At 37.1% G+C, this 15,703-nt stretch overlaps 1 protein-coding gene across 3 annotated transcripts in view; it reads right to left on the reverse strand.

Moving 5' to 3' along the window:
• The window catches only part of MAP3K5 (mitogen-activated protein kinase kinase kinase 5), a 207,460-nt gene that overhangs the window by 87,118 nt on the left and 104,639 nt on the right, over nucleotides 1–15,703 (reverse strand). For all 3 annotated transcript variants that reach the window (XM_058735399.1, XM_058735398.1, XM_058735401.1), the window contains exons 8-9: nucleotides 8,600–8,712; nucleotides 2,097–2,256 (exon numbers count right to left, since the gene is read on the reverse strand). In XM_058735399.1, the coding sequence (XP_058591382.1) occupies nucleotides 2,097–2,256; nucleotides 8,600–8,712 (273 nt within the window). The remainder of the gene's footprint in view (nucleotides 1–2,096; nucleotides 2,257–8,599; nucleotides 8,713–15,703) is intronic.

Genomic DNA, 15,703 nt, shown 5'->3' on the forward strand with positions numbered 1-15,703 from the left:
GTTATAACATCATTTTAAAGATGAGGAAACTGAGGTGCAGAGGGCTTAAATAGCTTGGACTGACTGGTACATCTGCTGAAAACATGACTTTTACAAAAATGCCTATCTTCTATTCAAGGGAGTGGTTAATGCACATGTCTTAAAATACGCTTCCATGAGAAAGCTTTTCTAAATAGACCCTTCATAAGGGATCATTATTTTGCTTTGAAGCAACTCAGCTGATATATTATACAAATACCCTCCAACCTAACAAGACAGATGGCACCTCAAAGGAAAAAGTTAGGAAAAAATGAGGAGCGAGATAATTACATGAGTTAGTGGGTTTGCAAGTACTTCATAAGCTATAAACATGGACATCAACATTAAGTGAATGGACACTTAAGGCATTGTTTTGTGGTTATTACTGTTGCATAAAATAATGTCTGCTTTCTTGTCAACAGAAGCTGGGATACCTCACACCAAAGCTCTTTGGACCTGTGCTTCAGCCCCTTCTGGACCATCAGAATGATCACTGTAAAGAAATGACAGATTTGGCAGCATGTAATGCAGGCATTTATTGGTTCATTTATTTCATGTCATTTGCTGAACACCTGCTGTTGACATCGCACTAATAGTACAACCCTGTTCCTAAGTAGCTGCACACAGTGCCGAGGAGACAGGAATGTAAAAGGGATAGCACAGCAACCTAAATGTCAGTAGGGCTACCAATACACAGAGATACAATTAACCAAAGTCAGGCTCTGAGCTGTCGGCACAGAGCCTGACGCAGGGCTCAAACCCATGAACCGCGAGATCATGACCTGAGCCAAAGTCAGACACTTAACCGACTGAGCCACCCAGGCACCCCTAGTTTAAAAATGACAAACACGAAAGAAGATTTCATGAGATGAACTAATCACATGTGTTTATGCAATAACACCCACATGCTTCTATCCGGATGCAGAAAAGGGTTTTAGGTGGGGGTCTGGTTTGTGGGCAGATTTAGGAAGGTCCCCAGGTAGAGAAGATCCCCGGAAGAGGCCTTCTCAGCGTTTGCTGAGACACAAATGCATGAAGCCACAGTCTGGCACATTTCATGTGACTGGAGAGCAGTGTAACCGGGGGGTGTTACAAGATCGGAGGCTGGAATGACTAAACGTAAACCTTGTTCACCAGCCAAGGAGGTGGACTTTATCCCTTAGGCTGTGAAGAGCCATTCAACCATATTGATTTAAGGATTTCAGTGGAGGGGAAGGGTCAGACATGAATTTTTGGGAAGATCACTATAAGTGTGATACTGGGGAGGGTTTGCTAATGAGAAGACCTGAACGTGAGGAATTCTTTTAGGAAGCCATAGGGACCTACGGTGGTAAGCATCTCCTCAAGTGGTTCCTTTGATGAAAACAAGTCAGTGGTCCAGTCTCTGAGCCGCCCTGAGCCTTTCTTGATATCATGGTCAACCTTTTAAAGTCTTTACAGCTAGTGGCCATCACACATGATATATAATAAAATCAGCACTGTTTTCCAAAACAGTCCTAAATGCACATGGAATTTTGCTTTCATCTCTTCAATTACCACATACATAATGATGAGACTTGGGGGCACTCCAGGAACAATTTGAAATGAGAAAAATACACACATATAGGAAACATTCAAATGCATTAACAAGCCTTAGCATAAAGAAGTGAAAATCAACAATGAGAATCCCAAAACAGATTAGGTCATAAAGAGAACATAGGGTATACGTTTGGGGCAGAAACGGGGGAGGTTGGGATAAAAATCTGTCAATCTACCGATTCGATTTGCAGGTGCAAAATGCGAGGCCTCTGCATGATTCCTCTGGGTAACCCTAGCCAACTTGGGCTAGCGGGTTGGTCAATGTCATGAAAAGGCTAAGCTGAAGGCAAGCAGACCTCACCTATGCCCCAAATCACGAGAACCTATATTCAACACATTTTATTTATGAACATGAGGTTTTCCTCTAAATTCTACATTTCGTTCCATAAGCAAATAAATTCAATCTAATCGTCAGTTCAACAAATGTAACAATTTGGAAATAAGTGATAAGAGTTGTTTATTAAAAGTAATTGCTTAAACACATAACACTTCACTATTACCATGCTGGCGTCTTCAGTTTAAAAAGCTTTTCAGATGCTTGGATGACTCTCATGTGGTCATTGGCCAGGACACTGGCACCCAGAAAAAATCCAACTTCCCAGTAGCTCTGGAGTTTTTCTAAGTTTCCCTTTTTACCAAGAAGGCTACTTAGCTTCACCCCTGGAAGATCAACAGGAAGTACAATGTTACAAACACACAGCACCCAGGCAGAGCCTTTTTAATTAAAAAAAAAAAAAAAGCCAGACATTTTATTAAAATACAATAAGCTTTTATTTCCTCCTTTCAGATTCAAATAGCTTTAAGTGTCAATTATAAAAGGGGTTTAAGTTCATTTAAAAAAAATCACTTTAATTTGAAAGTCCAAAGATAACTGCCACTGTCACTTGGATGTGCATCATTCCAGAATTTTAATATATGCCTGCACTGTATATGCATAAATTAAAAGGTGGTAACACCTTGTTGTGTAACCACCTTGCTTCCCTTATAACAACAAGGATTCTTTAGTTACTTGAAAGGGAAATATGATGCAATTCTATCACTCATAGAATTGAGTATAATTGGGTCAATTCAATAATGATAAATAGCAACAAAAATAATTAATAAAATAATAATTGAGTATAATTAGGCAATAATAATAATTTTATATGCAAAAACAATTATATACTTAGAAAGTTTAAGAAATAAGGAAAGTGGCAGATAACACTGTCTTGATTACTGTTGCTTTGTAACAAGATTTGAAAAATTAGGTAATGTAAATCCTCCAACTTTGTTCTTTTTCAACATTGTTTTGGTTCTTCTGGGTTTTCTGCATTTCATTATACATTTTTGTCTCTACTCTGCCTTCTATTATTTTTGCATTTGCATTCCTTTGTTTAAAAAGAATATATCCTTGTAAAATTGTTAATTGCCACTAGTATTCACAACATTAAAGTATCAGGGAAATTATCTGAGATTTGGGACTAAGGTAAAAAACTGGGACATTTCATTTCAATATCCCACAGTGGCATCAGGTACCTCAAGGACTGTCCAGGGAAAGTGTGGCAAGTTCACTGTTTTAAAGATTATTTTGTTTTGTTAAAGTATCGTTTTCCAAAAAAATTCATACCTCTCAGGAAATATAAAATAGAACACTTGTAAAACATTCATTGTTTACTATTTATTAAAGATCTCAGACTTAGATAAGTTTACTTGTTAACTTGCATGTTTTGTTCAGTAGAGATGCAAATATTTTTTGTCTAGTAGTAAAACAGATAATCCCTAAGATTTATGACCTATTTGGCCTAATTTTGTTTTTTCAGTCAAACTCAGAAATCTTACCCTAACATTTCTTGTTAATTGATCTATGAATACCCTAGCTTCTTAAATGCACTTTGAACTGGACATATCCTCTTTTCCATATCAACGGAGCTAAATAAAATGTTTTACAAGTGTTCTATTTTATATTTCCTGAGAGGTATGAATTTTTTTGGAAAACGATACTTTAACCAAACAAAATAATCTTTAAAAAACGCTATGCCACTTTTTATGATATAATTACACTTAAACCCTGAGCATTTCAAGAAAAAGTCCATTTGTGGGGAGCCTGGATGGCTCAGTTGGTTGGGCACCCAATTCTTGATGTCAGCTCAGGTCATGATCCCAGGGTCGTGGGATCAAGCCCCGTGTCAGACACCAAGCTGAGTGTGGAACCTACTTGGGATTCTCTCTCTCTCTCTCTCTCTCTCTCTCTCTCTTTCTCACACTCTCTCTCTCCCACTCACAATCTCTCTGTCTCTACAAAGAAAATAAAGAAAAAGAAAAAAAGAAAAAGAAGAAAAAGTCCATTTGGGAATCCTTCACATTTTGTGATACTAAGAAAGAGAATAGCTTTGCCTCCTTAAAATTTCATAAGATGAAAAAATTACACACAGGTATGCAACAACATGCACGATGTCCTATCTAGGTATAATAAAAAAATTCAATGAATACAAAGGAAAGAAGAAAGTGCATGGAGAAAATGAGATACTGAAAATAGGTGTCTCTACTAACCTCATTTGAAATGAGCTCTTTTTATTGTGTCATGCTTGCAGAACATTGAACCAAGGATTGATCTAGCAGCAAATCATGTCAAACATTTAAATAGGGACTATGACAATGTGTAATAGGAAAATCACAGTACTAGTGTTAAAAGAAAATTTCTGATTTATGCTTACATGCCAGAAGTTCGTATTATGAGAGTGACATTTAACTTTGACCTTGGCATGAATCTGACATGTTTGTGTTGTCTAACTCATTTTTACAGCCACTGCGATTCTTATTAACTGGACATTAGGTCTTAAAATCTGAGTGAGACTACTTTATGGGAACTGCTGCTTACTCCATGTTCATCACATGAAGAAGCACTGTTGGGCCATCTCACTATTAGGGATTCTGGCTGGCTTGCTGACAGCTGGATCCCCGGGGGCATAAACAGAATGGATTCTACAGGCACATTTGTCCTTTGTGGCTAACAAGCAATGTGTGAGTGAGCATCGGTGTCACGTAAATATGGTGAAATGAAGTTTTTACAAGAATAAACATTTTCTGGGGCGCCTGGGTGGTTCAGGCCGTTAAGTGTCCAACTCTTAGTTTCGACTGAGGTCATAATCTCAGAGTTCATGGGTTCAGGACCCGCATCGGGCTCTGTGCTGGCAGTGCAGAGCCTGCTTGGGATTCCCCTCTCTACCTCTACTCCCTCATGTGTGCACTCTCTCTCTCTCTCTCTAAAATAAAGACAAAGAAACATTTTCACTTAATGGTTTTAGTTCTGATGATCATTATTGCAACATCACTATCGATGTCGGCCTTATCATTCCCTCCACTTCATTAACTACAATTCTTTTGAAGACTACCCTCTCCCAGGGATTAATACATTTAGTATGCAGCATACTTTATGAAGAGCTGTACCTCATCTGCTAGATGAGCTGTGGTATCTCTTAAAAAAGGAAGGAAGGGATGTAATTTCTTCCCTATAATTTCTAATTTTCTGAGAAACTGGTCATCCCTATACATGACAAATGAGTTGTGTTGTGGTGGGTGATGGATTTTTTGTTTTGACTTCCTTTTTTAAATTATCTTTATAGAATCATGGATTTTTATATTCAGTAATACAGATTTCATTTTGATTGCTCTCCAAAAATGAGATTTGAAGAGTGGTTTGTCTCAATTCCAAGCACCCTGTTCTTTTATTACATCATCATTACATCACCAAACCCCTAATTCTGACTCTCTCCCATAAAATGTCTCATAGTTGATTGAAAAATTCCACAAAAATGGGGAAATCATCTGTTACTTAGCTGAATATTAACTTTAAGTCTTGTGAAGCTAGAAATAGGAAGAACATGTAAGATATGGTTCTGTGGCTTTTTTTTTCTTTTTTCCTTAGAGAGAGAGAGAGAATGAGCAGGGGGAGAGGCAGAGAGAGAGGGTGAGAGAGAATCCCAAGTAGGCTCCAGGCCCAGTGCAGAGCTCAACACAGGGCTCAATCTCAGGACTGTGACATCATGACCTGAACTGAAATCAAGAGTCAGACGTTTAACTGACTGAGCCACCCAGGCACCTTGTGGTTCTGTGTTTTATTTTATTTTTTTTAATTATTTTTTTTAATGTTTATTCATTTTTGAGAGACAGAGAGAGAGACAGAGCATGAATGGGGGAGGGTCAGAGAGAGAGGGAGACACAGCATCTGAAACAGGCTCCAGGCTCTGAGCTGTCAGCACAGAGCCCGACGCGGGGCTCAAACTCACGTACCGTGAGATCATGACCTGATCTGAAGTCTGACACTTAACCCACTGAGCCACCCAGGTGCCCCTGTGGTTCTGTGTTTTAAATCCTAGTTCTAAGTAGTCTAAATATCAATGATTATTCAAAAACTGGTAAAGTGAAACACAGATCATGAAGTAGTTAGTCTTGACCTCAAATACACACATGACCAGAATTGAGAGTCTTTGGGCAATAGATTAGGACAGTTAAGAATAGTTTTACCTTAGAGATCTTAAATTTAAGATGATATGTTTAGATGCCTCCAACTTAGTGATTATCTTACGGTATCTTAAATTTTAATTGCTTACCTTTTATAAAAAAATCAAAATTTCAAAATGCACCTGAAGAAGAGATTTCATTAAAAAAAAAGTCTGATTACTAAGGGGAAGTCACTAATTCAGGCTAATCTGTACAACTTCAGGGGGTCAAGAGAAGAAATATAGGAAGATATAAATTACTGACAAATTTGATTAGAGTATTTAAAAATGCTTTTTAGGGGCGCCTGGGTGGCTCAGTCGGTTAAGCGGCCAACTTCGGCTCAGGTCACGATCTCGCCGTCCGTGAGTTCAAGCCCCGCGTCAGGCTCTGTGCTGACAGCTCAGAGCCTGGAGCCTGTTTCAGATTCTGTGGCTCCCTCTCTCTGACCCTCCCCTGTTCATGCTCTGTCTCTCTCTATCTCAAAAATAAATAAACATTTAAAAAAATGCTTTTTAAAAGTATATCTTTAAAATATGCAAAATGTGTTATCAGTCTTCTTTCTCACATATAATCAACTTTAGGTCAGCCTATGATTATGAGCATAATTTATGAATGAGTACAATCCAGTGAGTTTTAATTGCCTTTTAGTTATAAAGGACATACAATTTGGAGAGTGTATCACAGTACTTTAGAAACCTAAAATTTCATTCTTGAAGTGGCTAAAAATTCATTGTCAAGTCACATTTTAAGTCTGTGTATGTTCTGCACTTTCCAAAATTTAAAATTCAGCTTCATATGCTTTCAAATGCCTGTTCAACATATACTGTGAATGAGTTCTTGGAAAAAAAAATTAAAGTATGTTTTCTGTAGAAAGTTATATTAATTATAGTTCCTCAAAGCTCCATTCTTTTTTTCTCTCAGCTTTATTGTAATATACAGTTGACATATGATATCATATAAGTTTAAGATGTAAAATGTGTTCCTTTGATACACTTAAATATTGTAAAATGGCTACTATCATAGTGTTAGCTAACACTTCATTCATATCACATAATTATTTCTTTTTTGTGATGAGATCTATTCTCTTAGCAGAGTGCTGATCATTTTAATCTATGTTTAACTTAAAAATGAGAATTTAGAAGAGGTACATTTTCAAAAACCACTATGTTATTGTTCTATCAACACATGCAAATTAGTGTCAATTCCTGTAATGATCTGGAGGCTTCAATAAAACTTCTCCGTAAGTTTAAGAATACAGCAGTACAAATTATTTTTAGATCACTAGTATGTAAAGAATTTTAGCTAGTGTAGAGTTAGAAAATCAACCTTAGATACAAATTTGTTTATAATAATAATTTCTGAAAAGTACAAGTTGCAATGCATTTTCTCTGATTTCATTTACCAACTGAAAAATCATTTCAAATAAAGCTTTGTGCATTGAATACCAGTGCAATTCAGTAGCAAAAGCATTTTATCATTCTTTTAGTCTGGGCTCTTTCAAAAATTACTTAATACTCAAACTTTATTTGCCATCAAGGATTTCCCAGAACATTACACATGGCTATTTTATAAGCCCTTCCCTTGAATGTAAAAAAGTGCAGGACTCATTTTTCTTGAAGGAAAACTGAAGAAAAAACCTTCTCCAGTTAAAAATCTTAAAGTGAAAGAATCTTCTGCAATTCATGGATTCACTAAGAATTTTTTCCGTCTGTGAAAAATATGGCGTATTTCTAGGTCTGTAGTAATGACTCCTACAAGAGCTGGAAAGATTCCCTGAAAGAGAATGGTTAGACACTAGGAGAGAGCAAAATCTCATCACCATTCTAATATGGTATTCCAGTATGTAAAACCTTAAAAAATGCTACGAAAGCCAGAACCAAGAAAATCACACAGAACTTATTCACTAAGATGCCGTAATTCTTCAAATTCCAAAGACGATGAGATGATGTCCACAGATAAGAGGGACAGAAGCACATCCTGTCAACGGCTATAATCCAGAGATGGTCTCTGAGGAGACTGGTCATTGCCAAGACTGCCATCTGCTTGGCCTGCTGGTCTGGGGGCTTAGGGAGGCTCCACCTCCAACACCACTGAAATCACAGTGCTTGAAGGTGTAGAGGGGAATCAGAAATAGAAACTGTCAGAAATCTTTTCTTCCTCTTCTCCTTCTTCTTCCTTCTCTAAATCTAAAATAGGAAATGTTTCTAATGCTCCAAACACTACCTTATTTAGGAGTTGAAGCTGACTGCAGAGCCCATATTTTCAATTTTAGTTTGTGCTGGAACAATAAATATTAACCAGGGGATTTTTAGAAACAGGTAAAATAAACTAAAAACCAAATTACATCCCAATATCAGGATTTGGCACAATAGTAGGAAACACTAAGCAAGGAGATATAGTAATTTTTTTTCAGAAAGACAGATAAGATAAAAGCAAAGGGTCTATCTATCAATGATTCTTTTTCTTTGTACCAAGTTGGGTCCAGCTTCTTGATTTCCATGTAAAATTATCAAGCTGCAATTACCAACTTTCCGGAGCTCAAAGGAAGATTCAAACTGGTGCCCAGCTGCCAGGAGAAGGACTGCATAATTAATTCCTGACTGTAGTGATGGCTCAGATTCAAATGCCTTTTTGAACCTATTAAAAAAAAACAACAACAAATGTACAAGTTTACTTTCTCAATCAAGAATCTCTGGGTGTGCAATAGCTTCTGTTTGCATAACTTCAATGCCTGAGCAAGCAAAAATATTCCACTGGCCTTCACCCCAGAATCTAGTGTGCTGTTAGGATTTCATGCATAAGTATCTGCCTTTCCTAACCCTTAGCTCCACTGCATTCCCCTACTTAGCTCACCCTTATCATAGAAGCCTCTGTCTTTTAAAAGATCCTCTTTTCAACAATCTACCAGAAATGTGAGTGTGTGTGTATGTGTGTGTGTATGTGTATGTGTGTACACATGTGTAAGCAGTGGTAATTAAAAAATAAGAACCCTGTACCTATTTTTTTAAAGTAGTTTTTAAAAAGTGTTCAAAATACACAAAGCAATGAGGGGATCGTCTAGGGAACACACTGAAACAATCAGTTTCACATGAGTGATACAGAAACAAAATAAAGAACGTCAATTGCACTAAGAAATTAAGAAAAACAGAGATTGTGCCTGTGCATACTAATTTTGGCTCAAGAGAATAAGAACCCTTTTCTGAATATGCATGACACTAAATATCACCCTTGGAAAAACATTTCAACATCTGAAAAGACTTCAGTGTTTGCACATCCACTGTATTTTCAAGGTAATGCTTCTTAGATTTGGTCCAAGGGTTTCCTCACGTACATCATTTAACAGGCAACAATATTCAACATTATTACACTTAGGCGCATGAAGAAAAAGAAAATGAAAACAAACACCCTAGTGACCATTAGAAACTGCTTTAGACAAACCTGAAAAATGAAATCTTTACTTTTAATCAAATTGAGGAAATTTGAGGACTACATACTGAATAAACGACCATTGGGTGATATTAAAAAAAAAGCTATGTAGAAAAAATACATTACAATTCTAAGATAAAGGCATTCCCATTTAAATCATTAACTATCTTTTAACAAAAAGACAGGAATAGCAAAAGTGGTGGTGGGCATAATAGGGTGCATTATAGCATATTCTTGGCTTTTATACATGCTTGAAATTTCCCATAACTTAAAATCATAAGTTAAACTTCAAAAGGAAAGAGAAAGTACATTTTTCTGGATATTGAGGATCATGTGCCCTTTTAAAGGGTCTTACTTTTTAAGTAGAACAAGTATCTCTGAACAAAAATCAAGTAAGTATTAATCTTAACTAGCTGGCTCAAGGAGTGATAGAAGTGGAATATCCAACTGTATCACTGTTGGTGATCAAAAAACACCATCCATCAAAAGAAATTCAAAATGGATGAAAGACCGAAATGTGAGATAGGAAACCATCAAACTCCTACAGGAGAAAACAGGCAGCAACCCCTCTGACCTCACCCACAGCAACTTCTTACTTGACATATCTCTGGAGACAAGGGAAACAAAAGCAAAAATGAACTACTGCCCCTCATCAAGATAAAAAGCTTCTGCACAGCAAAGTAAACAATCAACAAAACTAAAAGTCAACTGAAGGAATGGGAGAAGATATTTGAATATGATATATCAGATAAAGGGTTAGTACCTAAAATCTAAAAAGAAGTTATCAAACTCAGTACCCAAAAAACAAATAATCCATTGAAGAAATGGGCAGAAAACATGAATAGACACATTTTCAAAGAAGACATCCAAATGGCTAACAGACACATGAAAAGATACTCAACATCACTGTATTATCGGAGAAATACAATTTTCACTGTATTGTATTATCAGAGAAATACAATTCAAAATCACAATGAGATACCACCTCAACACTTGTCAGAATAGCTAAAATTAACAACTCAGGAAACAACAGATGTTGGCAAGGATGCGGAGTAGGGGGACCCTTTTGTCTGCTGGTGGGAATGCAAACTGGTGCAGACACTCTAGAAAATGACATGGAGCTTCCTCAAAAAATTAAAAATAGAACTACCCTACAACCCAGCAATTGCACTACTAGGTATTTGTCCAAAAGATACAAAAATGCTGATTCAAAGGGGCATATTCACTCCAATGTTTATAGCTGTGCTATCAACAATAGCCAAATTATGGAAATAGCCCAAATGTCCATCACCTGATGAAAAGTGTGTGTGTGTGTGTGTGTGTGTGTGTGTGTGTGTATACCACACAATGGGTGTGATACACACACACACACAACTCAGTATTACTTGACAATAAAAAAAAATTAAATCTTGCCATTTGCAAAAATGTGGATGGAACTGGAGTGCATTATGTTAAGTGAAATAAGTCAGAGAAAGACAAATATGATTTCACTCACTGTGGAATTTAAGAAACAAAACAGATGAACATAAGGGAAGGGAAGGAAAAATAAGATAAAAACAGAGAGGGAGACAAACCATAAGAGACTCTTAAATACAGAGAAGAAACTAAGGGTTGCTGGAGGGGAGATGGGTACAGGGATGGGCTAAATGGTTGATGGGTTATTAAGAAGGGCACTTGTTGGGATGAGCACTGAGGAGCACTGGGTGTCATATGTAAGAGATGAATCCCTGCGGTCTACTCCTGAAACCAACACTACACTGTATGTTAACTAACTTGAGTTTAACAACTAACTAACTAATTCATCAACATATAATCTGTTTTGGCAGAAGACACAATTATGTAGTATAAACATAGCTTTTTAAAAAATAAAACAAATTTTATTGATAAGTGGTTAAACAAAAATAAACATTTGTATCTCTCCAGAAGTATAGGTGTTTCCCAATCCTAAAATGAAAAAGCATGCACCCAGAGTGCTGATGTTTAAAGCTAGTCACATAAAGAAAAGACATGATTTTTAAGTCTTAGACTCATGTAAGTCTCAAAGGTTTCTGTGTTTTTTTGGAGGTAATAGAAGGTCCCAATAAAAAGAGTATAGGAGAAGAAACAAGTATACTTTCTTTTCTCCTGATTCATATCAAGACATGCAATATTTTCAACAGACAAATCCTTTCACTTCCCCTGAAACCAAAGAGCATGGAATTTCTCTTAAAGATATTAAAGGAAAAATGTAAAAGGCAAGACATGTCCAAATTAATCAGTAAAAATTGACTAAAGGTTTCCTGTGTGCCAAAACCAGCCAAAATGAAAAGTCTGGCTTACATCTGTTTTTCTGTTGCCATGAACAATATATATTTTTATGTTTTTAACCAAAATATACATGCCAATAAAATTAATAATGTATATTTTTCTAGGATTCATAGCATTCCATAACAATGAGTTCAGTATTTAGGAGAGTCAACATTTTCTGAATTCTCCTGGAGATTAAGATAACATGTACATGTTATTACAAAAGACATAAAATCTTGTCATATGTTATTAATATACCACCCACAGGAATTAAGAATTCTCACACACTGTGAAAGTAAATTACTACAGTATTTCTTGGCAGAAATTTCCCAATATATATCACAATTGTAAAATTAAAAAATATGCATATCTGTTCACACAATTGCACATCTATAAATTTATACTAAGGAAAAGCATCAAATATGTAATCAGAAATTCAGATACAAGGATATTTGTTATAAAATAAAAAAGTACTCTAAATTTCCAACAATATTATAAAGTGTAATATGGAATATATTCCAAATGTTTGAAAGCTATATAGCCATTTCAATCATAGAAGAATATTCAATGTCTAGGGAAAAACTTTAGCTTCAAAGCAGATGCAGTAGCCCATTTAGAAGCTATCACTTCTGCTACAGCAACTGTGGGGGGAAAAGGATACATATCAAAAAATATTTTTCACAGATACCAGATATCTATGGAAGCAATGACAATTAAAACCAGCATTGAAATAAAACTCCAGAGAGAGAAATGCCCTCCCAAGGGAGCTGAACTGCCTTGTCTTCTATAAGGGTGTTTGCTCATTTGGACTATAAGATGGGACTTGGGCTTGGCATAGGCATAGAAACTCTATCTGTCTGAAGCTCTACCAGGGAAAAGAGAAAAGAGTGGATTTCCTGATGGTTGCATGGGTTGGCATAACGAATGAAACTTGGAGGAGCCCCAAACATGCAGCCAGTTTTCTCCACAAGACATCCGTTGGATGAGAGGGCTGGGAGACGAGGTAGGGCTTGGAGAGCAGAACGAAATCCCCTGACGTCTGGCAGTACTTTGACGTGAAGTGCCACCAGGAAGAGGAGCCTGCCACAGATACCAACAGTCTCAGGGCACCTGGGTGGCTCAGTCGGTTAACCTCAGGTCACGATCTCAGTTTTGTGGGTTTGAGCCCTGCCTCTTTGGGTGCTGCCCTGGCATTGTGGAGACTGCCTGGGCTTCTCTCACTCTCTCCCTCTCCCTCTCTGCCCCTCCCCAACTCGCATTGTTTGTCTCTCTCAAAATAAATAAACTTTATTTATTATTTTTTTGAGAGAGAGAGAGAGAGAGCACGAGCAGGGGAGGGGCAGAGGGGCAGAGAGAGAGAGAGAGAGGGCGAGAGAGAGAGTCCGAAGCAGGCTCCACCCTGTCAGCACACAGCCAGACACTGGACTTGATCCCCAAACCATGAGATCATGACCAGAGCTGACAAGAGTCGGACACTCAACTGACTGAGCCACCCAGGTGTCCCATTTTTTTTTCTATTTTTTTTTTCAAAATAAATAAACTTAAAAAAAAATACATGACAGTCTCCTCCTTAAAAAAAAAAAAAAAATTACCAAATTTAAGAGCTGTATGATGTGGAAGAATAAAGAGTGAAACTCAAAACTTCACAGGGCAGATATGAAATCTCCCACAGTACTTAGGGATACGGAGCTAGAGACCTGCTTGTGTCTCAATCAAAAGCTGGGGGGCGGGGCACAGCCAAGAAGCAGAGACATTATCAAGAGAGACTGGGTCAACTAAAACTGAAACCGAGACGAAGTCATTACATTTTTTGAAGTAATCAGCTTCTTATCCTATCTGGCTAACAGAGGAAAGCAAGAACTTTCTGTGAGAGAAAATAAAATCATCTTCAATCTTAGTAATTCTGAAACACAAAACGTATAGGGTACAATAACTATGAGACAAGCAAAAAGCTAGGAAAATGTGACCAATAAACAAGAGAGCAAAAACAGACAAGAGGAGCTGACTCAGAGATAATTCAGATAATTCAGATAATTCAAACAAGGAGTTTGAAATAATTATTACAAATATAAGAAAATCAAGGGGGCGCCTGGGTGGCTCAGTCGGTTAAGCGTCTGACTTCAGCTCAGGTCACGATCTCGCGGTCCGTGAGTTCGAGCCCCGCGTCAGGCTCTGGGCTGATGGCTCAGAGCCTGGAGCCTGCTTCCGATTCTGTGTCTCCCTCTTTCTCTGCCCCTTCCCCATTCATGCTCTGTCTCTCTCTGTCTCAAAAATAAATAAACGTTAAAAAAATTAAAAAAAAAAAAAAGAAAATCAAGAAAAAGATGGACAAATGGATGAAGAAGAAAAACAATTTCAACAGAGTTGGAATCTTAAAAAAAAAAAAAAGAAGGATCTAGAACGAAGATATACAATACCTGAAAATAGGAATTCTTTGTATAGGTTTAATAGCAGACTAGACAGAGCAAAAGACAGATTTGGTGAAATGAAGAACAGGTCAACATAAAGTATCGAAATGGAAGCAGAGAGAGAAAAAAGAAGGGGAAAACACAACAAAGCATGAGACATATGGAACATAGTTAAATGGTCTAACATATGTATCACTGTAATTCCAGAAAGAAGAGAGAATACAAAACACAAGAAATATTTGAATACATAATGGCCAAAAATATTCCAAAACTGTTGAAAACATTAACCCACAGATTCAGGAAATTCAGCAAACTTCAAACAGGATAAAATAAAATAATCACAGTCTAAATGCTGAAACCAAAGACACAGAAAAATCTTAAAATCAGCCAGAGAGGAAAAGACACATTACCTTAAAGGAACAATAAAATTGATCGCTGACTTTGCAATACAAACTACGGAAGCCAAAAATAATGCAATGACATTCTTAGATTGACACAAGAAAAAAAAAGAAAAGATGCAAGAAAGATGTTTCCAAACAAGCAAAACCTGGAAGGATTAATTGCCAGCAGGTCCACACTACAAACAATACTAAAAGTACTTGTTTAGACTATAGAAAAGTAATTCCAGATGAAACACTGAACTGTAGAAACAAAGATAACAGAAAGGGTAAATAGGCGACTGTATATAAAATATGTTAACACTTTAAAAACTGTTGAATATTTAAACTCCCCTAAGTTTCTTTCCTTGCTCAGGATGTGGTAAAGTATAAGTTTAAGGTAGACTAGAAAAGTCAAGGATGTAGATGGCAATCCCTAGGAAACTACTAAAATAATATTATAAAAAGTATTAGTAAAGAGCTAATAGAGGCTAAAATATAATACTAAATTAATAGAAAGTAAGGAGGGTATGGAAGACTAAAAGAACAAACAAAAATGAAAGAGAAAATAAATACCAAGATGGTAACATAGCTGCAAACACCAGTTATCACAGTAAATAAAAATGACCTGAATACTACAAATAAGAGATCTGTCAAGTTAGATTGCATAACAATAAGAAAGCAAGAAAGGAGGGAGGGAGGGAGGGAGGAAGGGAGGAAAAGAGGAAGGAAGGATAGAAGGGAGGAAGGAAGGGAGGAGGGAGAGAGGAAGGAAGGAAGGAAGGAAGGAAAGAGGGAGGGAGGAAGGAAGGGAAAAAGGAAGGAAGGAAGGAAGGAAGGAAGGAAGGAAGGAAGGAAGGAAGGAAGAAAGAAAGAAAGAAAGAAAGAAAGAAAGAAAGAAAGAAAGAAAGAAAGAAAGAAAGAAAGAAAGAAAGAAAGAAAGAAGTTAGATGGATGGATAGGGCGCCTGAGTGGCTCGGTGGGTTGAGTGTCCAACTTCAGCTCAGGTCATGATCTCATGGTTCGTGGGTTTGAGCCCCATGTCAGACTCTGTGCTGACAGCTCAGAGCCTGGAGCCTGTTTCAGATTCTGTGTCTCCCTCTCTCTCTGCCCCTCCCCCACTTGCACTGT

This window comes from Neofelis nebulosa, chromosome 6 (assembly GCF_028018385.1).
Source record: "Neofelis nebulosa isolate mNeoNeb1 chromosome 6, mNeoNeb1.pri, whole genome shotgun sequence".
Taxonomy (NCBI): Eukaryota; Metazoa; Chordata; class Mammalia; order Carnivora; family Felidae; genus Neofelis; species Neofelis nebulosa.